This window comes from Meles meles, chromosome 14 (assembly GCF_922984935.1).
Source record: "Meles meles chromosome 14, mMelMel3.1 paternal haplotype, whole genome shotgun sequence".
Taxonomy (NCBI): Eukaryota; Metazoa; Chordata; class Mammalia; order Carnivora; family Mustelidae; genus Meles; species Meles meles.
In genome coordinates this window covers 28,437,081-28,460,206 of record NC_060079.1, presented here as the reverse complement: position 1 = coordinate 28,460,206, position 23,126 = coordinate 28,437,081, and the positions used below count along the sequence as shown (strand labels likewise).

At 44.3% G+C, this 23,126-nt stretch overlaps 1 protein-coding gene across 2 annotated transcripts; it reads left to right on the top strand.

Moving 5' to 3' along the window:
- Nucleotides 1-2,697: 2,697 nt before the first annotated feature.
- SLC25A30 (solute carrier family 25 member 30) lies at nt 2,698-23,029 on the top strand. 2 transcript variants are annotated; one of them, XM_045978210.1, is made up of 11 exons: nt 2,735-2,806; nt 3,412-3,625; nt 9,021-9,141; nt 10,520-10,667; nt 13,253-13,347; nt 14,701-14,786; nt 16,681-16,776; nt 17,666-17,790; nt 19,714-19,852; nt 21,196-21,276; nt 22,196-23,029. In XM_045978210.1, exons 3-11 carry the CDS (start codon nt 9,078-9,080, stop codon nt 22,235-22,237), a joined length of 876 nt encoding a protein of 291 aa, XP_045834166.1. In that variant the 5' UTR covers nt 2,735-2,806; nt 3,412-3,625; nt 9,021-9,077; the 3' UTR covers nt 22,238-23,029. The 2 variants fall into 2 exon arrangements, with proteins under 2 accessions (XP_045834164.1, XP_045834166.1); XM_045978208.1 differs by lacking the exon at nt 3,412-3,625 and having other exon boundaries at nt 2,698-2,806.
- The last annotated feature ends 97 nt before the right edge of the window (nt 23,030-23,126 follow it).

Genomic DNA, 23,126 nt, shown 5'->3' with positions numbered 1-23,126 from the left:
TTGAACCATGTGGTTGCTTTATACATTCAAAAAATGAAATTGAATAAAAAAAGATGAAAACAAAAATCTAAAATTGATGAAAAATAAAAATGCCCAGCCTGACAATATATCAAAGAGAGAACATAACCATAGCAAAAAGCAATGAATTCAAGTACACTTTGAACACGGTGCTCTACCTGCCCACGATTTAGAAGGATGTATGATCAAGATACGAGGAACTGCCAAGAAATCTTGAGTTTAGAGTTTGTTGTGGTGGTAGTACTGGTATGTGATTCTCATCTGGTTTCTGTATATTATAGAATAAATGATCAAATGTATTGATGCTGTTGTGAACTAGGGTTTTCAGAGAAGGAAGATATAAATATGGAAAGAAGACGACTCTCTGATGTTGGATTTTGACATGGAGATATGAATTCATGATTTAACACTATATCTAGGTGAAAGATATACTGTTTACTGCATTACATCTATATCTCCATAGATCTATTTATGCAAATATATATGCTTTGTCCACTGTAAGGACCTGGAAGAATGACATCCCAGTGACAGTGAGCACAAGAACTCTGATCTAATTTTCTAAGTGCCATTTCCTCCTAAAAGCAGCTAGGGTTTTCCTGCCAAGGGGAGAGAAGATTCAATGAAGTGTGTAGGTCTTGGGTCAGAAAACTATGAAGTGCTCAAAGATTGATAGGATATTATATAGGTAAGATCAAAGGAACCAGGTGAGGGGGCTTCCACTGACCAAATATTGGCAATTTGAGCACCAAAAGTAATAATAGTAATATAGTAATAGTAATAGTAATTATAGTAGGTAAATTAAGTTGGATTTAAAAATGCAGGAGTCCACACTGAGTCTACACTGTTACTCAAAAAGGGGAAGGTCAGGAAGGGGAGCCGGAAAGGGAAGAAGGATGAGAAGCAGGGGGAAAAGTGAGAAAAAGAGAAAAAAAGGGGGTACTCTTCTTTAGATGGGTAGAAGAATGATAGCATTAGAAAATCACCATTTTATAAACAATACAATAAGCGTTCATTGGTGTGTGCTTATACCCCTTGGGCAAAACAATTCATGTGGTTCAGCCTGCTACAGACAGTCTCTGATGCAGTAGGAGAGAGGTATGGTTGAAATAAAAAAGAAAGGGAGGCCAGGCTTGAAAATTCTCTGAATGGACAAAACAACCAAACCAAACCAAACCAAAACAAAAACCAGTTTAATCATACAAAGCTTAATTTGCAAGACTAACTTCACCTGGATAATGTCTTGCTTATGCCTCTGAAAATCCTAGCAAGCCTTGAGCTGTTTGTTAAGGTTGATATGAGGTAATCACTGACCAACTCCCTGTTGTTTAAGAAAATTCTAATATTATAACCAATCGCTGTGAAGAATAGCCACTGCTTTCTCGCTATAGAAGCTGCTTTATAACATAATTCTGAGCCTCCTTCCATGTTCTGGTTTGAGTGCTCCCAGTTTGCAAACTGTCTTTCTGATGTGTGCACAATAAACTTTTACTGATTACTGGCTTAGTGATTCCTTGGTGTTAACCTCTATCATTTCTGAGCTTCTGACAGTATCTTTGTGGAGAGATAGGCCAGCCCATGCCTTGATCAAGTGATCCAACTTGGTGGTATGGATGATGGGACAAAAGAACACGGAAATACACATTACCTCCCACTTCTACTAAAATGTTTAGACTGAATCTGATCATAAGGGAGCAATTTGAAAAATCCAAAATGATGCAGTCTACAAGACACTTGGCCTGGACTTTTCAAATATGTCGAAGTTACGAAAGGTTTTTTAAAAGTGAAAGCCCTAGTAGATAAAAGGAGTTTCTAGAGAGGCACGGTGTTAAATGGAATGGGTGAATCTTGGGTAGATCCCGAGTGTGCAATTGTATGACATTTTGGGACAATAAAAGAAATTTAAATATAGACAGTATGTTGAATGATATGACAGAAATGGTATTAAATTTCTTATACATGATAATAGTGAGATGTTTAGGGGCCAGGCAGCCTTGTGTGCGACTTTCCAAAGGCTGGGGGGTGAGGCCTACATTGTGAGAGAGGGCATAAATGTGAAATGGTGGTCTTGAGTGAAGGGCATACGCTTCATAGTACTATTTTTGCAACTCTTTTAATTTTTTAAAAGATTTTATTTATTTATTTGAAGACAGAAATCACAAGTAGACAGAGAGGCAGGCGGGGGGGGGGGGGCGGGGGGAGCAGGCTCCCCACTGAGCAGAGAGTCTGGATCCCAGGACTCTGGGATCATGACCTGAGCCAAAGGCAGAGGCTTTAACCCACTGAGCCACCCAGGCGCCCCTATTTTTGCAACTCTTCAGTCGGTCCGTAAATTTTCAAATTTAAAAACTGGGATTAAAAAAAAAATTAGTGAGCTCTCCCTTTCTCCGACTGCGGAGGTTCACATAGGGAACCAGCACCCCAAGAAGCCTCCAGTTCCGACGCTCCCGGTGCGTTCCCTAAAGTTTCTCTTTCACTGCGGAGTGGCGCCTGGAGGCCGTGGGAGTCACCGAGTTCCCACAACTCCCCGCCTGGTCAGCTGGGAGCCGGCTACTCAGTGCCGGGTCCCTCCGCGGTCAGCCAGTCGCCGGCTGTCATGGGCGTGGCCCCGGCCCGGGCGGCCAATGGGAGCCGCGGCAGAGGGCGGGGCCGCGCGGGGTGGAATGGGTGGGGCCACGCGAGGCTCCGGAGCCGCCCCCGCTGCTCCGCAGGTTTTTCTCTAGGTCGCGTGCCGCTTGGCTCGGTGCGCTTGAGCGCAGGTAGCGGGGCAGTGCGGAGCCGCCGCCGCCCGGTAAGTGTCTGAGCACCGGGCCGCGGTCGCGCTGGCCGCTCGGTGCCTGCTCCGGGTCGCCGCTCCACCGGCCCGTCCCCTTTTCGCCGCGGCGTCCGGAACCGGTTGGCGTGGGACTCCCTGCCCGGCCGCGGGCGGTGCTGCCCCGCCGGTCGGCCTGGGCCGGGGCTGGGACTGCGGTCGGATTGCGGCCCGGGAGAGCGCCGACGGGGCCGGGTGTGCTCAGGGTCTGCCCCTGCTCCCGGGTTCGCTTGCGGAGCCCGGCTCCCTGGGGCGCGAGGTTCCGGAGCTGGGCCGCGCTCTTCCGGCAGGGGCGCCGGCTGCGAGAGCGCCGGCTGCAGGGCCTCATCGCTTCGCGGCGTGGGGTGACTTCGGGCCCGCGTCACAGGTCCCAACTGTGCGGCCCGGTTCCCACGGTGTGTTTCTCCTGCCTCTGCATCCTTCCCACTGGCGGTTCACTCGGAGTGTGCGGTACCGGTGCCCGACAGCGTCCTACTCTGGGAGAGGGCACACTGGGCTTTGAATTGCTCCTGCAGGTTGGCTCACGTTTGTAGGGACGGGTGCACTTCATTTGCTTGGACGGTTAATGTAGGTCTGGATCTTAGAGTCTTTCTAGGTGTAAATTCGTGTGAAGCATTTGCGGTGTTCATCATTGCTGCTCCTGCGCCAGAAGAGCAGAACAGTGTTGGGACTGCCCTGCAGATTCTAGTTTTCGTCTTCCTCGGGTAGTGAAAAAAGTTGAAAGGCCTGAACTGTGGTCTTGGCTTTGCCGCTGCCAAGTTTTGTGATCGTGGGCTCAGTTAATTCGTATGAAATGAGGTATGACTTCTAAGATTCCTTTTAAATTCCACGTTTCATAAGGCTGTGATGAGCTTATTTTACATAATGTACCTTGAAAGAGAATGGGAAATAAGAGTCTATGAAAGGTGGTACGCCTAGGTGGCTCAGTTGCTTAAGCGGCTGCCTTTGGCTCAGGTCATGATCTCAGGGTCCTCAGGTGTCGGGCTCCTTGCTCAGCGGGGAGCCTGCTTCTCCCTCTGCCTCCCACTCTGTCTGCCTGTGCTCACTCTCTCTGACAAATAAAATCTTAAAAAAAAAGTCTATGAAAGGCATACATATGAGGAACAAAGATTTAAGAGGGCACAGAAGTTTAGAGACTGTGATGTCCTGAAAAGGAAACCCAAGTAAATCTGAAAGAACTTATACAGAATTAATTATAAAACAGAAACTTGGAAAGCTTTCAGAGGTTCCAGAAGCAATTACAGTAGTATATTTTACCTCTTTCTGCAGCTGTGCAAATGAGGTAAGGAGAAAATAAATACTAAGTAAGAGAGAATATAGGAGAGAGGATATGGTACCTTAGTACATATCTAAAGATTTGGAATCCTTAATTTGTGTAGACATTTCCACTCAGGAAACACTTAAATAGGTGGAAAGTTTGTATGTCCTTTGCAGGAAAATCATACATTTATTCCGATTGTGCAGAATTTCAGCACTGCCACCTGCTAATATTCTTTTAACGGCCTTTGGAAAATAACATCTGGCTTTGTAGTACAGAGAGGAGAAAGATCATGTGTTCCTTCAGGGAGACCTTAGTTTGCATACTTGGTAGCTGTGTGACTAGGAAAACTCACTTTTCCTCTCTGAGGCTGTCTTTCCTCAACTGTGAAATGTGGCTAATATTCCCTATTTCATAGGGTTGTAAGGATTAAATGAAATTATTTGTGTGGAAAATCTATAGCAATGCCTGGCCTGGAAGATACTCAGTAAAGATGGCTGTGGTTATTAGCATGGTGTTTAAAACGCAGCAGAGAAGTGGTCCCGAGGTTTAGTCGGGCTAAAGGGTATGGCCTAAAGAGGAGTGCAGAGTGGGAAGTGATCACGGGACATTGGAGTTTTTCCTAAGTTGTAATCCGCTCCCTGGGTCTCAGGCTGAGATGTCGTCCAGACACTAGTGACTGCTAAGGACAGCAGGCTCCCTGACTGTGCTGACCTGTCCGGCTTGGGGCTTGAGTAGATTTGGGATTTTTGAAAAGAATTTTGCTAGGAAGTTAAGCAACATATGTTAGAAAAACCCCTCCAAAGAGCACTCCAAAACAAAAAAATGGTTCAGTTTACTGAAAAGAGATTTCAGCTTGAGATAGCCGCAACCCTGCCTCTGCCTGCGGTGGCCAGCACACCGTACTGGATATAATGTTTCCTATTGCAGCCTTAGCTAGAACCTTCTCTTGTTGGATCAACAACTGACCCACTCTGGTTAGCCAAAGTAGTCTTTCTTTTCTTTTCTTTTTTTTTTTTTAAGAGTTTATTTACTTATTTGTCAGAGAGAGAGAACACAGCAGGGGGAGCAGCAGGCAGAGGGAGAAGCAGGCTCCCTGCTAAGCAAGGAGCCCAGTGCGGCACTCGATCCCAGAACCCTGAGATCATGACCTAGGCCGAAGGCAGCTGCTTGACTGAGCCACCCAGACGTCCCTAAAGTATTCTTTCTTTGAAACAGCAAACATTAACCTGGGAAGGCAGGCAGTAGGCTTAACTGCCCAGTAATCTAGTCCTAGCATTAGGAAAGCGAAAGAGAAGAACCTGCAGGTAATTTTTACCCTATTCCTAGCTGAGTTTTAAAAATTATAATTGAATAGAAAGTAAGTGCTGTCTCAGAGTTTAACCCGGGAATGCAGGAATGGACACACATTTGGGGAAGATGAGTTTATGGCTGAGGTGCATCTGAATGGGAACAGCTGGGTGTGTGCCCCGCCTACTTGATTCAAAACCCCGGGGAGGCACTTCTTCAGCAGTTTTGAGTTCTAGTTGAGTATTTTGCATTTGAACCAGAGCTTTTGGGTTTTGATCTAACCGAAAAGTTAATATCAAAACTGACCGAAGACCGGGCGGGGGCGGGGGGGACCTGGGTGGCTTAGTTGGTAAAGCATCTGGTTCGGGTCAGGTCATGATCCCGGCTCAGGTGGGCCCAGGCTCAGGTCGTGATCATGATCCCTGCTCAGGTCCAGGTCCTGGCCCTGGTCCAGCATCTGCTCAACAGGGAGCCTGGTTCTTCTCCTCCTCTGCCCTCTGTCCCTTCCCTCCCCTCAACCCCAACTCGTGCTTTCTTGCTCACTGGCTTGCTCTCGCTCTCTCTCAAATAAATAAAATCTTGGGGAAAAAATCTGACGGAAGACAAAGTCGCCGAAAGTAGCCATTAAAACTAAGCTAGTAAAACAAATAAGTAGTGGCGGGAAACCAAAAGGTTAATCGGTGAGATGGCATGAGGCCATATGGCATTAGAGTCTTTAAAAAATTTTTTTGTTTTGCTTCTAAATTTGAGATTAGTCATGATTCCATTTCCTATAAAGTTCTGCTGACAGTTTGCAGGAAACCTTCTACACATACGTGTGTGTAGAAAAAGAGTCACTACTAAATAAGATGAGTAAGGGGCGCCTGGGTGGCTCAGTCATTAAACATCTGCCTTCCACTCAAGTCCCACATTGAGCTCCCTGCTCAGCAGGAAGCCTGCTTCTCCCTCTCCCACTCCCTCTGCTTGTGTTCCCTCTGTGGCTGTTTCTCTGTCAAATAAGTAAATTATAATAAATAAATAAGGAGAAGGATAAGCTCTAACATCATCACTGAGAATTAACTACGTAAAGTGGGCATTTAAGTGGTAACTGTTCCAAGGTGCGGATTGGGCGAAAGCCCTAGGGTCTGTACTTTTCAGAAGCTCTGTAGTCAGCTTAGGAACTCCTAATAAGGAGTTCTGTGTGCCACACAGATGCTTACCGCATACATAGTATCACAGACCGAAGCGGGGTGTTAGGGGGCGGGGGAGTGGGGATCAACTGGGTAATGGTTTTCTTTTCTGGGGATGAGATTTTGGAACTAGATAGCCTCAGGCGCTCACCACCACCACCAGCATCTTGAATTTGTGACGTGCCTCTGCATTGTTCACCAAAATGGCTTATTTTATAGTATGAGGATTTCACCACCGTGAACAACTCCCAAAATTTATTTGAACACTATCTTTGTATACTGTGTATTGGAAAAAAAAAACATTGCTGTTTAGATTGACTGCCTACCTTCTGAATATTATAGTCTGTCTTAAGACTTTTAAATTAAGTACATTTTTGTTTTTTATAAGATGCAGCTTATCAGTACTACCTTTTTGAGGCTGCTTAGCATTATTTTCTCCTTAATTAAAACACCATTGCTCCTTTATGATTGCATACAGCCTCAAGTTGTAGCAGAAGGAGCACTGTAATTGGAATCAGAACTCTTGGGTTGGAGGCCCAATTCTGCACTGTCAGCTGTGTGCCCGGCCCTTGGGCAGGCACCTTGCTTGAGACTCTGTTTCCTAGTCTGTTTTTCTGTTCTCCTATCCCACACTTGTTGGGGGATCCACTGATATCGTTTGTATCAGACACTTTTCTAATGGCAAATTATAGTGCTTCCGCGTGTCACTGTTACATAGTTACTGCTTTGTTTTTCTTAATTTGAATTCAGCAGAATCCTAGAATGGATTAAGAATGGTACCAGTGGACTGTTAATGAGTTATTGAATTTATTATTAACGTGTTCTGACAGTCTATATAACTTATAGTATTAATCATATTGTTAATTTCATTAGGTTAAGAATTAGTTATGTACAGATGTTATTAAATGTTTGTAAGGATGATAGGGAGCTGAGATGAGTTTTTGTGGGCAGGACTTGTTCTTGATCCTGAAACATAAAGAAAATGATGATTTTTCAGGTTCCATGCTTATAGAGCCCTTTATCTTACTTTTTTTTTTTTTAAGATTTTACTTATTTAACAGAGAGAGAGACTGCAAGAGAGGGAGCACAAGCAGGGGAAGTGGGAGTGGGAGAAGCAGGCTTCCCTTCTGACAATCAGAGAGCTGGATGTGGGACTCAATCCAAGAACCCTGGGATCATGCATGACCTGAGCCCAAGGCAGATGTTTAAGGACTGAACCACCCAGGTGCCCCTATCTTACTCACTTACAACCAGTCTGAATTCGGTTAATGTCTGTAAATGTAGATGTATTTAGAGTCTCCTTTGGGTTCCTTGTGTTTTTTCTTAGTTTAAGCAAGCCCCTGGGCCTTGTTGCAAACTGCCATTTTTGGCAATAATGACTTGCTGCAGGCCTTTCTTGAGAAATGTAGTCTTAGGAAACTTGTAAAACATGCAGAGTAAAAACCCTGGGCTTATCGCTCACCAATAATGACTATAATAAATTAGGAATTTTATTTCAAACCACAATAATTATGGCTGATGGTATATATGCAAATATGTGTTAATTTGCATGTTTATGCTGTTAATGGCAGAGGCCAGATTTACCAACTGAAAGTGCGTAAAACTGCAGAATGTGTAATGAATGTGTGGTGCTGGGCATGGCAGGTGTGTAAATACGTGTTACAGCGAGTGAGCACCTTTTTAAGTGAAAGGAAGATGGAAGGCGACAATTGTTGACTGTCTTTTTGGTGCTAGTTTGAAGGTGTATATTTACTCCCCACTATGGGAGTACAAGCTAGGCATTTTACTTAGCTTAACCAATAAAAGTATGGGCCCCAGCTCTAATTGGTTGTTGTTGGCTGATTGGAAGGTGATGACGTTGTTGAGGAAAAACCCTAGAGGTTAATAGGAACTTCCCTAGGAAGGATGACGTGTGACTCTGACCCCAGAGTCCACCCCTTTCCTTCAAACCAAGATACCTCCCAGCTTTTAAGGTGATATGGATAAGAAAAGAAAACTAACATTTGTGGAGTGTGAACTAGAAGTACACTGTGGTACTTTGGAGTAATTGTCATTTTATCTTGGGACACTGGGTTGCAACATTTTTTTGCTCTAGTGGACCTGAGGGACTAAGACAGTAGCGACAAATGGCAAATAGTTGTTGAGTGAAAATGAGTGGATTTTAGATAAAATGGACTACCCAGAAAATAGCCTCCGTGTGTTCCACTAAATACATTCACTATATCTCGGGTAACAGCATATTGCATTACTTAAGGCCTAAATGCGATTTAAGGCAACTGATAAAATGAGATTTGTAGATAGCTGAGCTTCGCTTTCTGAAGGCGAGGCTCCCCTGAGCTACTGGGGTGGGGGTGGGGATGGGGGGCGTGGTTCACATACAGCATCAGATGGCAGTCTCCAAATGGAACACAGGTTTAAAGAAGAAACTGCTTGTGCGCAGAGTTATGACTTTGGCATGCCTTCCTTTTGTGTCCAGAAAAGACCCTATTGGAGGCTATGTTTCTCTGATCCAGGAGAAGAGACGGTGGTGAAGATGTCGGCCCTCAACTGGAAGCCCTTTGTGTACGGAGGGCTGGCCTCCATTACGGCGGAATGCGGTAAGGAGACCGCGGGGGTGGGGGAGCCCCGGAGCCCCTCCGGTCCCTTGCCTGCTGCTCTGTGTGGTGTTCGATGTCATGGTAGTTCCAGCACAGCATGTGAGAGTATAAAACATGGATCTCGGATTTCAAAATTGCCTTCTTTTGGTGTGTTTTTCTAACATACGGTCATCTGGCTGCCAGGAGTTTAGAGTTCAGAGTTCAGTGTGGAGAAAGTGGAACTTGTTAATCAAACAGCAGGTCTTATCAGTCATTTGTAGATTATATCTGTCTGGGTGTGCCTCGTCCTTCTCCGAGTGTGCCCCTGTGAGCACCTGGGTCTAGCGACCGTGCAGAGTGCCCCTGGTCTTCCCCGAGCCCATTAGCCATACTGTGTCCGTCACTTCCTCCTCCACAGAGCTCCACATCACATCCTGGTTAGCGCTGTCTACGACCTGGCGTAATTTGCTCAGCATATCCTGACTGAGCCGCTCCCGAGTGCCAGGTGCTGGGCTGGACAGGGCTGGGTTGCTGCTGTCCTGGGATAGGAGCTGCCCCTGAGGGGCCTGTAGGACCAGGGCTGGGGGGTGAAGGCATTTGAACCACTCACCCACTTGGCTGCCTGTGTGGGCAGGCTCTCTCATGGCCGCGGTGGGTCACCTTTGCTGAGAATGAGTGTTACATGTTTCCGTGGACTCTCCGTGGAGCACTGGGTTAAACTTTTTTTTTTTTTTAAAGATTTTATTTATTTATTTGACAAACGGAGATCACAAGTAGGCAGAGAGGCAGGCAGAGAGAGATGGGGAAGCAGGCTCCCCGCTGAGCAGAGAGCCCAATGCTGGGATGCAGGGCTGGAGCCCAGGACCATGAGATAATGAAGGCAGAGGCTTAACCCACTGAGCCACCCAGGTGGCCCTGGGTTAAACATTTTTATCTGCGTGAAGAGATTGACTTTCACACTACAGAACACAAAGTGAGACGCTCCTTTAGAAAGGAACTTCTCTGTCTTCATTCATATTGAACCCGATTTTAGCTTTCGGAGATGCAAAAAAATAGTAACATATTTTAAAATTTCCTGCTCGTGTAAATCATTCCACGTACCTGCCTTTCACAGCAGTGCAGCTTCTCAAATCCTATGTCAAGTAATATGGAAACTACATAAAAATGTAAAGAAAGGAAGGTATGTTTATGAATCTTTGGGGTCTTTTTAATCTGTTGGTTCCTAGTTTTTTTCCCAAATAGAGAAAAGATTGCAAAGTATTTGCTGCTTCTTAATTCTGTTTCTTCGTTTATGTTATAGTCGAAATGTTTCCTCAGTAATATGTCACCATGTATCCTCTATTTAGTGGAATTTCTTTTTATCAAGTGAAATATATCTTTTTTTTTTAAATATTTTAAGGTACTTTTCCAATTGACTTAACCAAGACACGACTCCAGATTCAAGGCCAGACGAATGATGCAAACTTCAAAGAAATCAGGTATCGAGGAATGTTGCACGCTTTAGTGCGGATAGGCAAAGAAGAAGGTCTGAAAGCTCTGTACTCAGGGTAAGTAGACTTCTGTACGTTTTTTCTTTTTTTTAATTTTTATTTATTTATTTTTTCAGTGTAACAGTATTCATTGTTTTTGCACAACACCCAGTGCTCCATGCAATACCTGCCCTCCCTATTACCCACCACCTGGTTCCCCCAACCTCCCACCCCCAACCCTTTCAAAACCCTCAGGTTGTTTTTCAGAGTCCATAGTCTCTTATGGTTCGCCTACTTCTGTACGTTTATATTTGACTATTGACCTTCCAAATAAATAGACTGAAAAGTAAGATGTCATAGAAAAAAAGTAGAAATTTGAGGTATATTTGAAAAGAGCAAGTAGTTTGGGAGATTTTTCATGTTTCATTTCAATTTTATTTTCTGTGTATCTCTTTTTTAAGTAGTGAACATTGGTGAAAGTATGTTTTTATTATTTTCAAATACAGATACTAATGCAAAAATTACATTTGTTTCAAAAAAATTCCATAATTCAGTGTTTCACTCTGAGAAAAGCCCTTCCCCTTGGCTATTCTGAATTACCGAGGTTTTTGCTCTAAGGAAAATGATGGAGTGCTCTCTGTGGGTAAGGGTTGCGAACAACGCTTCTTTAATCCAACATTTAGGGAACAGTGTGCTGAATGCACGGGATAGGAAAATGAGTAAGACAGGTGCCTATGTCAGCCCGAGTTCTGGAGAAAACAGAATTCACTTGGGTGGTTTCAGTGAGGAGACTTTAATGGAGGGGCTACTTGAGGGTTAAGGGAACAGAAAGGAAGAATATTGAGGTACCTAGAAACGATCAAAGTGAGAAGTTGTTGCCAACCCTAGGACCAAAAGGACAAGGACAGGAATGGTGTTAGCAGAGCCTGTTAGGACGAGAGCCTTAAAGAAGCAAACAGTAGTTGTGGGGGGATGATGCTTCGGTAGCGCCCAGGGAGAGGAGAATACCTTTTCTTCCTGCTCCCTCCATCCCATTGTCTGCTGGTGGAATCACCTGGAAGTCAGCCAACAGGGGAGCCTGAATGACTCATCCATGAGTGAGCATCTCCCTCTCAGGGCGCAGAGCATCACCGAGAAGGCTGAGACTGGATCTGGGAGCACAGAAGGAGATCAGCAGCAACACAGAGTCGTGAAAGAGCTGTTGCTTAGTTGGGGCTGCAAATGTGTGAAGAGGGGGTATGATGGGGTCTGATAATGAGTACTCGGGTCTGGGGGAGGCAGGCCGTCAAGCCCAGACTAGGAGGACCGGGGAGAGGGTATGTTTCGGGAAGGTTGCTTGATCCAGGTGGTGCCCAGTGTGAGCTTGAAAGATCAAGAAGAGTGAGTTAAGTTAGCCAGGTGAAGTTAGAAGGGAACTGTGTTGCTACAGAGCCGGTAGAATATGCAAGAAAGCCTGGTACATTCTAGGAACTGCAAGTAAGGCCGCGTGGGTATGGTGTGGAAGGCGGTGAGCAGCAAAAGCTGGAGCCATAATAAAGGGTCAGGGCGTGGACAAGCCTCGGGATGGGCTAGGCATCCTGATTTCATCTGGTCCACCAGAGGGCCCAAATCCCTTCCCTGGTCCGGGAAATGGAGAGGAGAGCTGATCAGTTGGAGTGGAAGAACATTGAGTCCACTGTGGGATTCTGGATCTAGAGACGGGCTGGGGTTAGGACACGTGCACTGCAAAATCTACAAAGTGGTTGGAAATGCATGGTTGGATCAGTGTTGGAAGCAGGAATTAGGCGTCCTCTGTGTGGTGCTGGAAACATGGGAGTAGATGAGATCACCTGGGGAGTGTGTGGAACGGGGAGAGAGGAAAGCACAGAATGGAATTCTTGGGATCCCCCAGAGGACAGAAGTAGGAGGCTGTGGAGAAAAGGAAACAAACAAGAGAAGGGGACGTTATGGAGCTCAAGGAGGAAACAGCTACACGGAGGGCAGGGTAGATACCTCAGTATCCTGAGGTATACCTCAGTACCTCAGTAGCAGATACCACAGAGAGGTCATGTAAGGTACTGAGTGGAATGCCTGATTTAATTTAGTGACAGAGATGTCAACTGGTCACCTTGGTGAGGGCAGTTTTGATGGAGAGGGGAGAGGGAAGGTGGACTGCATTTCGAGGAGGAGCTGGGAAATTCAGGAGCCTCTTGGGTAGACAGCTGCCCCCTGGGTGGTTCTGGGGTCCAGAAGGCTAAGAGAGGGAAAGGACTAGAACAGGGCCTCCAACGAGGTGGGAGAGGAGCTCCAGAGAAGCAGTGAAGAATGCTGGCTGCTTACAGAGTACGGGTTTCACCAGGAGCTTGGTCTGGAGAGAGGAGAGAGAGCCGTTTCCCTTGAACACTGGTGAACGAACAGAACTCCACGGTCACTTACCTTTTCAGGAAGGATAACTACAAGGGGTTGAGCTTTCACTTAGTGAACTAATAATTTGCACAAATTTAACTGAACACAACTATATTTTTGTTAGATTTTGAATTGTGAGAAACCTGGTTTAGCGTAGTTTGATTGTAGAAGGCAAATACATGGTTGCATGTGTGTGTGTGTGTGTCTGTCTGTCTGTCTTCTAGAGGATTTAAAGTGATTTTTAGGATCTCTTTGTCCTTTGTATGTTGGTTTGACAGGATTGCCCCTGCGATGTTACGCCAGGCTTCCTATGGCACTATCAAGATAGGCACTTACCAGAGCTTGAAGCGACTGTTTGTGGAACACCAAGAAGGTGAGTGGGGAGTCTTTTTTCCGCTTGTGGATAGGAGCTGGGTGGGTTATGTGTCTTTAGTCAAGGTGAGATCAGATTTTCTTTTCTTTTCTTTTTTTTTTTAAGATTTTATTTATTTGTTTGACAGAGAGAGATCATCAGCAGGCAGAGAGGCAGGCAGAGAGAGAGGAGGAAGCAGGCTCCCTGCCAAGCAGAGAGCCCGATGCAGGACTCAATCCCAGGACCCCGAGATCATGACCTGAGCTGAAGGCAGAGGCTTAACCCACTGAGCCACCCAGGCACCCGAGATCAGATTTTCTTGAGCCTAATTGTGACTTTGCTACTGCTGAGGAAAACTCTGGGTGGAAAGTCTGAATGAACAGTGCTTAAAGCCAGTCTGTTCTTACCTGAACTTAGGGGAGTGGTGGTTAAAAAAGGAGCAGTCTTAACAAATTTTTAGTTGTCCTCATCTCCAAGACACCCAGACTAGAGGGTATGTTGTTGTAGTTGAAATTTTCCAAAATCAGGAATTATTGCCTATTTTTCAGGAAAGCAGTGAATACCCTCCTTAGTATTATGAACTGAATTCTAATACTCTATTGCTTGTGGACTCTGTGACTTTGCTTTAATCCATAGAACTTTTTCTGTTTTTTTTTTTGTTTTGTTTTTTAAAACAACTTTATCTTCTGGGTATCTTCTAGGTGTGTATTTTTTTTTTTTTTAAGATTTATTTATTTATTTGAGAGAGTGTGTGCTCACATGCCCTAGTGGGGGGAGGGGCAGAGGGACAGGGAGAATCTCAAGCAGACTTTGCTCTGCTGAGCGTGGAGCCTGACTTGGGGTTGGATCTCAGGACCTTTAGATCATAACCTGAGCCGAAATTAAGAGTTGGATGCTTAACCAACTGAACCAGGAGCGTATCTTTTTTATTCTCCTATGAGATACACCTCATCTTAATTACTAGAGTGGTCTGCATTTAACACAAGAGTATATTGGTATATGGTTGTCTACTTTGCACGAGAATTCACATTCCTTTTTTGGTATCAAGTCATTTTGCTAGGCAGAATCCCATTAAGCCAGCAAAATTCCTAATATTTTAAAAATTGCTCGATTCAGGGGCTACTGGCTGGCTCAGTCACTGGAACATGTGACTCTTGATCTTAGGGCCTTAAGTTCAAGATCCACAATGGGTATAGAGATTCTTTAAAAAAAATTAAAAATCTTTTAAAAAATTGCTTTATTTATAAAGCAGAAATTTTACTGTTCTCTGAAGATGTACAAGCAGTATGTAAACAGAGTTACACCTATATTTGAGCGACTGATACGAAGAGCTCTGTGTATATGAAAAGCTGAATAATATGTGCTTGTTTATAGATGAAACTCTACTGATAAATGTGGTGTGTGGAATTCTCTCTGGAGTCATATCCTCAACCATCGCTAATCCAACTGATGTTTTGAAAGTAAGCAGTGCGATCCATTATCTTTTTTTTTTTTAAGATTTTATTTATTTGACAGAGATCACAAGTAGGCAGAGAGAGAGGAGAAAGCAGGCTCCCTGTTGAGCAGAGAGCCTGATGTGGGACTCCATCCCAGGACCCTGGGATCATGACCTGAGCTGAAGACAGAGGCTTTAACCCACTGAGCCACCTAGGCACCCCGCAATCCATAATTTAAATGCCATGAAAATGTAACTTTGAAACCTCCACTGTGTGGATTTCCCACTGATCCGGAGGAACTCAAAAGTGGAGCTCATGGTGGAGACAAGGTTTTTGGTGATAAGCAGAGAAAGAATTTGGGCTTGGATACATTTGAATTTCATTTTTCACTGAAAATCTTCCAGGTTTTGTTGGTTCATTAAAAATGGATGGGCTGTCTGTTCTACACAAGTTGGCTCACTGATGACCATTTCTGAACGTGTGATGTTATCCGTTAACTTGATTTCAGGAAATATGAATGGAGGTATTTCCTTACTGTGGTTAGACATTACGTATTGGATGACCTTGTTGGCAACACCAGGGTACAGCCTCCTTAAATTCTTTCTGGAATAAGACAAGGAAATAAACTAATAAAACAAAATAGAAATTAGTAAGGACTTCCTTTTTCTTTTCTTTCTTTTTTTTTTTTTTTTTTAAAGATTTTTATTTATTTGAGAGAAAGAGAGCATGAGCAGTGGGGAGAGGGAAAGGAAGGCTCCCTGCTGAGCAGAGAGCCTGATGCAGGGCTTGACCTGAGCCGAAGGCCCATGCTTAACCCGAGCCACCTAGGTGCCCCAGGACTGACTTTGTCAATGCTCTCAGGATGTTTGTCTTTGTCCCTCTCTCTCCTTTTTTGTTCCTGTTAGCTAACCAGTGTTCACTGCTTCTGCCTTCTACTAGTTGACATACTACGGGCTTAGAATCCAAAAACGAATAAGATAAGGACCCTGCCCTCAGAGCCTTCACTCTAATTAGAGATTCTGATAGACATCAGAGTTTTGTGCAGCAGTGTATAGAGTACAGCATGTGTGAAGGTGCTTTTGCTGGGATTTTGTTGGGAAAAAGTGGAGAGAAATATCCATACGTCCCTTAATCTCTCAAACATACGTACGGGCTTATAGAAAGGCAGTTCCTGTATTTTAGTTTATTTTCCCATGTTAGCATGGTAGTAATACTTTCCTTTAGAAGTTAGAGATAATTGCTCCCTAAACAAAAATAAGGTACCAGTTTTTAGTGGGAAATCCCTTTTAATTTTAAAAAAGTTTAGAGAGCTACATCAAACATTATTTTTATGTTGGAATCTCTGTCATACGAATTCTGTGGCTGTTGTCAAGGTTATTTGTACGTTCAAGTGTAACTGTGACGGGCATCATGTGGTCATCTCGTGCTCAGCTCGCTTGCATACCTTTTGGCTCAGCTGGTTGGAAATAGTACAGGCTTGAAGTAACTAATTTAAGAAATACCCTTGCCCGTGCTTAGTGCTGCCAAGTATGCTGGATACTCTTATCAGTTACATGAAATCTTAGCATACCATCATTTTCTTTCCTGTTCAGTAACTTACAAGAAAATAATGTCTTTTTTTTCCTTTTCAAAAGACTACTTCTAAAAACCCATTTTTGGGACACTTAATGAGCTCTGGACTCCACTCAATGCATTTTGTTGATTCCAGAGTGCCTCGAACCAATCCTAATGAATGTTAAATCCTCATAATTATAAATCCTTATAAATCCTATCGGGGCATTTTAAACTAGCATTACAGTCCTATGAATCTGCTGTTCTTTCAATGGTTAGTAAACAACAGATTGAATGGTTTTGAGAAGCCTACATTTGGAGAGAAATGTGCTTTCTTTCTCATGTTCGCTTTTAAAATAATCTCCAGATTCGGATGCAGGCACAGAGCAGCACGATTCAAGGCGGAATGATAGGCAACTTCATTAACATTTACCAGCAAGAGGGAGCAAGGGGCCTGTGGAAGGTAAGTCCGCGAAACAGAGCCAACTTCCTTACTTAGTTCTTCCCTGTTTTCCTTCTTTGAATTTATTTTTCCTATTTTTTTTTTTTTAAAGATTTTATTTATTTATTTGACAGAGAGAAATGACAAGCAGGCAGAGAGGCAAGCAGAGAGAGAGGAAGGGAAGCAGGCTCCCCGCTGAACAGAGAACCCGATGTGGGGCTCGATCCCAGGACCCCGAGACCATGACCTGAGCCGAAGGCAGAGGCTTAACCCACTGAGCCACCCAGGCGCCCCTATTTTTCCTATTTCCATCCTCTTCTTTAATCCAAATGGCAAAATGGCATATAGGAAGAAGAGCAACGTCTGCCCTCAAAATTACTTTCTTCCTTAATTTTATTATCCGTAGAATGGGAATTGCAAGGAATATGTCATAGTTTTAAAATACCTTTTGAATAATTCATGGATAAGAAATTCTGTGAAGATGGAGCATTTTTTTGTTTGTTTACTTTAAAAAAAAAATTCTTATAGAGAAGGGTTTTCTAGGTTATAGTTACGATGGATTTTTTGATCTGTGTGATTTCTTGGTCCTTAAGTGAAGACCGTGACTAGGCAAGTGCTGGTAGGGGCTGCTGCTCCCTGGTATTCTAGTGACCCATCAGTTCACAGAGTAGACCCTAAAGGTCATCCAGTAGGGTCCTTGGTATGTACTTGGAAACCGGAGCCTCTGTGAGGTGACTTGGCCTGGCCAAGTTCCGGCCAAAGCCATAGTTAGTGCCAGAATCAGAACCGGGCGTGGGACTTCTGACTTCTTTACTGTCTGAACTTTTCTACTCTGTCACTGTGTAGTTTTTTTCCAAGGCTGGTTCCACGGAGAGCTGTCTAAATCTTGGTTGTCCATATTTTTATGCAGGGCGTGTCCCTTACGGCCCAGAGGGCTGCAATCGTTGTTGGCGTGGAGCTGCCGGTCTATGACCTCACCAAGAAGCATCTGATTCTCTCGGGCCTCATGGGAGACACTGTGTATACCCACTTCCTGTATGTTTAGAGATTTTTTTTTTTTTAAGATTTTATCTATTTATTTGACACAGAGAGAGAGATCACAGGTAGGCAGAGAGGCAGACAGAGAGAGAAGAGGAAGTAGGCTCCCTGCTGAGTAGAGAGCCTGATGCGGGGCTCAATCCCAGGACCTTGAGATCATGACCTGAGCTGAAGGCAGAGGCTTAACCCACTGAGCCACCCAGGTGCCCCGAGATTTTTTTTTTTTTTTAAAGATTTTGTTTATTTATTTGACGGACAGAGATCATAAGTAGGCAGAGAAGCAGGCAGAGAGAGAGGAGGAAGCAGGCTCCCTGCTGAGCAGAGAGCCCGATTTGGGGCTTGATCCCAGGACCCTGGGATCATGACCTGAGCTGAAGGCAGAGGCTTTAATCCACTGAGCCGCAGGCCCTCTAGAGATTTTTTTTTTTTTTTAATATTTTAGAGATGCATTAATTCAGGGTGGCAGTTTGCTATAAATGTATAGAAATTTTAAAGAGGGTTTATGATAAAAGTATTATATCCTCATATTTGAAAAGTTACAATTCAAAAGTGAACCAAGAAAAAGTAAAAGTCCTTATTATCTGTTTACATAGGTAACCACGGTCAACAGCTTGGTTTTTAGGCACATGCAGATATGTCTGTAAATGTATATCATGTACTTATTACACAAGCAAGATCATACTTAGCATTCTCTTACTTTTTATTTTTATTATTTTAATTTTTTAGCTTTATTGAGCTATAACTGACAAATTTGTGAGCTGTTGAAAGCATATGACATAATGATTGATATGCATACACAATGTGAAAGGCTCTGCCCCCAGAGTTCATTGACATTATCTCACATGTTTATCCTTGTATGTGTGTGTGTATGTGAAAAGTATTTAACTTTTACTCTCCTGGCAAATTTCAGTTCTATGATAGTGTTCTCAGCTATGGTCACCCTATTATATATTAGATCCTCAGACCTTGTTCATTTTAGAGCTGAAGATTATGCCCCTTCACCAGCCTCTCCCTATTTCCTCCATCCCTTGCCCCTTGCAACACTTTTCTACTCTGTTTCTAGGGTTCTATGTTTTTTGTTTGTTTGTAGATTCCACATATAAGTGGTACCATGCAGTATTTGCTGTTCTTCCTTTTTTAAATTTAATAATATGCTCCAACTATCTTTCCATATACGTATAGACAGACGTTCATGAATTTATAATAGCTGCAGGTTAGTATGGATGTATCATGCTTTCATCCACTGAGGGCTGATTTTGCCCCTTGAGGGACCTTTGGCAATTTCTGGAGACTGTTCAGATGGTTAGGATTGGGGAATACTGTTGGCATCTGCTTCGTGGAGGCCAGGGAGCTGGTCAACGGTTTATAGTGCACAGGACAGCCCCCCACGACCCAGACTTGCCTGATCCCCAAAATGTTAGGAGTGTGGAAGTTGAGACACCCTGCCCTGAGTTGATTGATACCAAGTATGGTCTTAGTCTTGTGAGACAGAAAGTTTCGTAGACCTGGAGACCCCTGGGGAGTGGGGTGGGGAGGCATTACAGTGAGGACTTTTTCTCTGCTCTCCCAGAACGGTATGGTTATGATAGGGCTAAAATTACTTTGCTGCCTGCTTATAGCAAAGAGATGCGATAAATCATCATTGGAGGACATTCCTTCATGTTTCTATGATTCTTTGACATTCCGGAACCTCAAAGGTATTCTTAGTTGGGGCCAGAATTTAGAAGCCACTATAGTCAGTGCCGAATTTAAGGAGTTCAAGCAGTGCTCTAGTGATGGGCCTCCTCCTGGGGACCTTGCCTCTTGTTACATGTCACTTTGGTGTTGTTGGGGAGGAGGCTGTTTTCTGCCTCTGCTAGTGATGGTTGCGGCTCAGTGGTAGTGAACTGTTTGTTTTTCCATTGGTATCTTTTTTCACAGCTCAAGTTTCACCTGTGGTCTGGCTGGGGCCCTGGCCTCCAACCCCGTGGATGTTGTAAGAACACGTATGATGAATCAGAGAGTCCTTCGGGATGGCACGCACTTTGGCTACACAGGTACCCTGGACTGCTTGTTACAGGTGAGAGTAGATGTGCCCCTGGGCAGGGTCATGTGGTCCTTGAATGGCTTATTAGCTTCCTTGCTCCCCTCTGAAGAGTTTTCTTATCACCATGAAAAACACAAGGGTTAGAGCAAGACAAACCTGTGGGTTGGTCACTTGTGACTGTCTGACTTTGGTGGAGGTTCAGACTCTACCTCAGTTTCCTCATAAGTGAAATGGGACAATAGTAGCACGTGTGTCATTGAGATGAGGCCTACAAAACAGGACAATGCCTGGATTCATGCGTAGTAAGCCTTGTTAGTATAATTAATAATAATAAGGAACACTTATGAAATAAGCTAATCTATTTTACGTACTCTTCACTATTCTAGTGGTTTGTTTCGGTCATCAGAACTGCCCCCCAAATGTGTGTTAGTATGTGTGTGAATATAGACCTACATATTATACACACACATATTTGTATACATATGTTTAACTGAAGAAGTGACTAAATTTTGAGGGTGTTATAACTAACCTGAATGATGCTCCAAAGCCCTGAGATGGTGCCCAGTTTAGGCCACACTGGGGCTAATTTTATAAATACAAAATCTCGATGAATCTTTAGAAATGAAAGTTCATTTCCTTTATACTGCTGCTCTGCTGTAAAGGGAGAGAAAATAGTCAGATTTTCTGCCATCACAGTAGAACTGTGTCTCCTTCCAAAGTATATCTCCCTCCTCTCGAGTCCTGCTGGAATGAAGATCCCATTTGCATTCAGACATCTCTCAAAAGAACATGTCGCTCTTACTGTACTTTTCAGTGTGAACAGTGGGGCCTCTTGTTCACGAGGGGATGCAGGTTCGCAGCTATCTCCCAACTAGATTGCCAGCAGCCCAGCATCCGGGCCTGCTTTGCTGTTCCGTTTCTCTGGCGTGACGCGGGCACAGCCTAGGCTTCAAGTGCTGCTGCAGGGGAGCAGAGATGCCTGTCTTTATCCACCTAGAGACGCGAAGTAGCGATGCTCTGAATTAGGTCTTTACCGCCATCGTTTTGCTTCTTTCTTTCCCACCTGCTCGTGAGCTCACGTGGCCAGGAGGCAGGAGACTCCAGTTGGGCCTCAGTCTCACTTCTGCCTCCCCCAGCTGCTCTCTGCCTGCTGGGGTGTGGGCACGTTCGACACGGAGCCTTCGTCTTCTCTGACGCAGAAGCCTTTAAAGAACAAAAAGGGGCAGAGGGCAATGAAGTTTTAAACAGTCTTTTCAAACAGGATTTTATTTAAGAAAAATAGATCATTCGGTCTGGCTACTAATGAATTATTAACACATTTAACCTAATTGGAAAGTTGGAAGTTAACTTGTTTTTCCCCCCCCTCCTCGTAACAGACATGGAAGAATGAAGGGTTTTTTGCTCTGTATAAAGGATTTTGGCCAAATTGGTTGAGACTTGGTCCTTGGAATATCATTGTATCCTTTTCTGTCACAGTACATCTGAAGAAAGATGTAGCTCGAAGAAGATTGTATAAACTGTCATGTTATTCATGATAATTTAGAAGTGGCTTCTTTTGAGTTCCTCTGATTCTGAGAGATAATGATTCAGTTTGTATCTCAGCAGGTATAAAATCTCTGGGCTGGGCTATATGAATCTTGATTTAGTGCTGGTATTATTGAAAGGGAATGACATCAATACAAATTTCTATTCAGACTCTGTTTGAGAAGCTGAGAATACTTACGAATACAAGGAGAGACAGGGATTGATTTGATGTCCCAAGCCACCCTGGGGAAGGATGTGGTTTGGTAGCGGTGTTCTAGAATGCTTATTTTAGAGAGTGCCTGAGGATAAACGGGATTTAGCTCCTGAGTTATTGGGCCGATTAGCACTGTTTCCTGTATGCCAAGTGGGAGGCAGGTTCATTAGACAGGGAAGGGCAGAATTACAAAGAAGGGAATGTGGTTTTCACCATCCCGTTTCTCTTTATCTGTGCCTCCCTGCTGCTGAAGGCCTGCCTCACCGTGACCCTTGAGGAGAGCTTCCCAGGGCTTGCTGTCTCTGTTCCACACAGAATTTACTGTCCTGGAAAGTCTGCCCACCTCAGCGGTCGCCAGAGCTAGCCAGGGGGGATGTCATCTACAAAGGGGCTCTGGGAGCTGGTGCTCAGGGATTTGGATGTCTCCACTGTGGTAGTTCTGTTCCAGGCTGAGCTTGGGGAGGCCAGTGGGAAGATCTTGTGGGATGGATAAGGATGGAGTCCCTGATGTTCAATCCTGCCCATGGCACATGGTCTGCCCAGGCGTATCTGTTAAAGGCGCTGTCTGTGAGCCTGTTTTTAGGGGTCTGGGTTGTTAAGATGGCGTCTTCTCTGTCAGCCTTAACCAGTAACTGCAGTTCTTTGTGACCTATGAGCAGTTGAAGAAATTGGACTTGTGACAAGTCAAGGCTGCATGAGACAGCACTCTGAAAACACTCCCTTTCGAAACAATAAAGCTTCCTGCGTGTCACGCTGCTTCTCACTGCTTGGTTCACCACAGATTCTGAAGCGTGAGCAACAGATGAAGATGGGGTTAGTTCAGATTGCTGCGTGTTGGCAGTGGACGCCGCGCATCGACTGTTTCATGCTAGAAACTAACATCCAAACACGAGTCCTTACCATACAAGTGCCCTTCGACCACATGTGGAACATAGGTTTCTTGCTAAAGAGAATTTGTGAGAAGATCAGGAACTGTGTGTCGTTTTCTTTAGGGGAGAGCTGAGAATGCCAGGCTGCTCTAGAGAAGCTCATCAGAACCATGGAATAGAGCCTCCAAGAGGGTGTTGTTATTCCTGAACTGGGGACTGTCCCTTCTCGTCAGCTGAAGAAACTTCACATGTGGAGACCTGGCCCTTTCAACTCCAGGTGGAAACAGTGCAGGAAAACAGAGCCCTGGAACATTGCCCTGCTTTATAATTTCCTATTTTGGCAGGATCCTTCACTTACAATAAGTGATTTTCAGCCTTTGAAGGCTTGACCTTTGTGAGGAATTGTAACGAAGTATTAATCTCTAAATCCATGATGGAGGAGTGCGTTGGCTTTTGAACATGGCAAGGTCCACATTGATGGAAGATCTTTGAGGCAGCTGGGGTTCAGTCTTAGGTAATGTTAGCAGTTTGCTCTGATTTTTAGCAAAGTTTATTATTTCTGTAAAATGGGGACGATAACCTGTATTGATATGGAGGGTCAAATGAAGACAAGAGTAGCTTCTAGTTGCCTGCCTGGTGGGTAGGCGATGGATCTCAGCCCTGCTGTCGTCCCGCCAGAATCCTGGCCTAAACACACTGG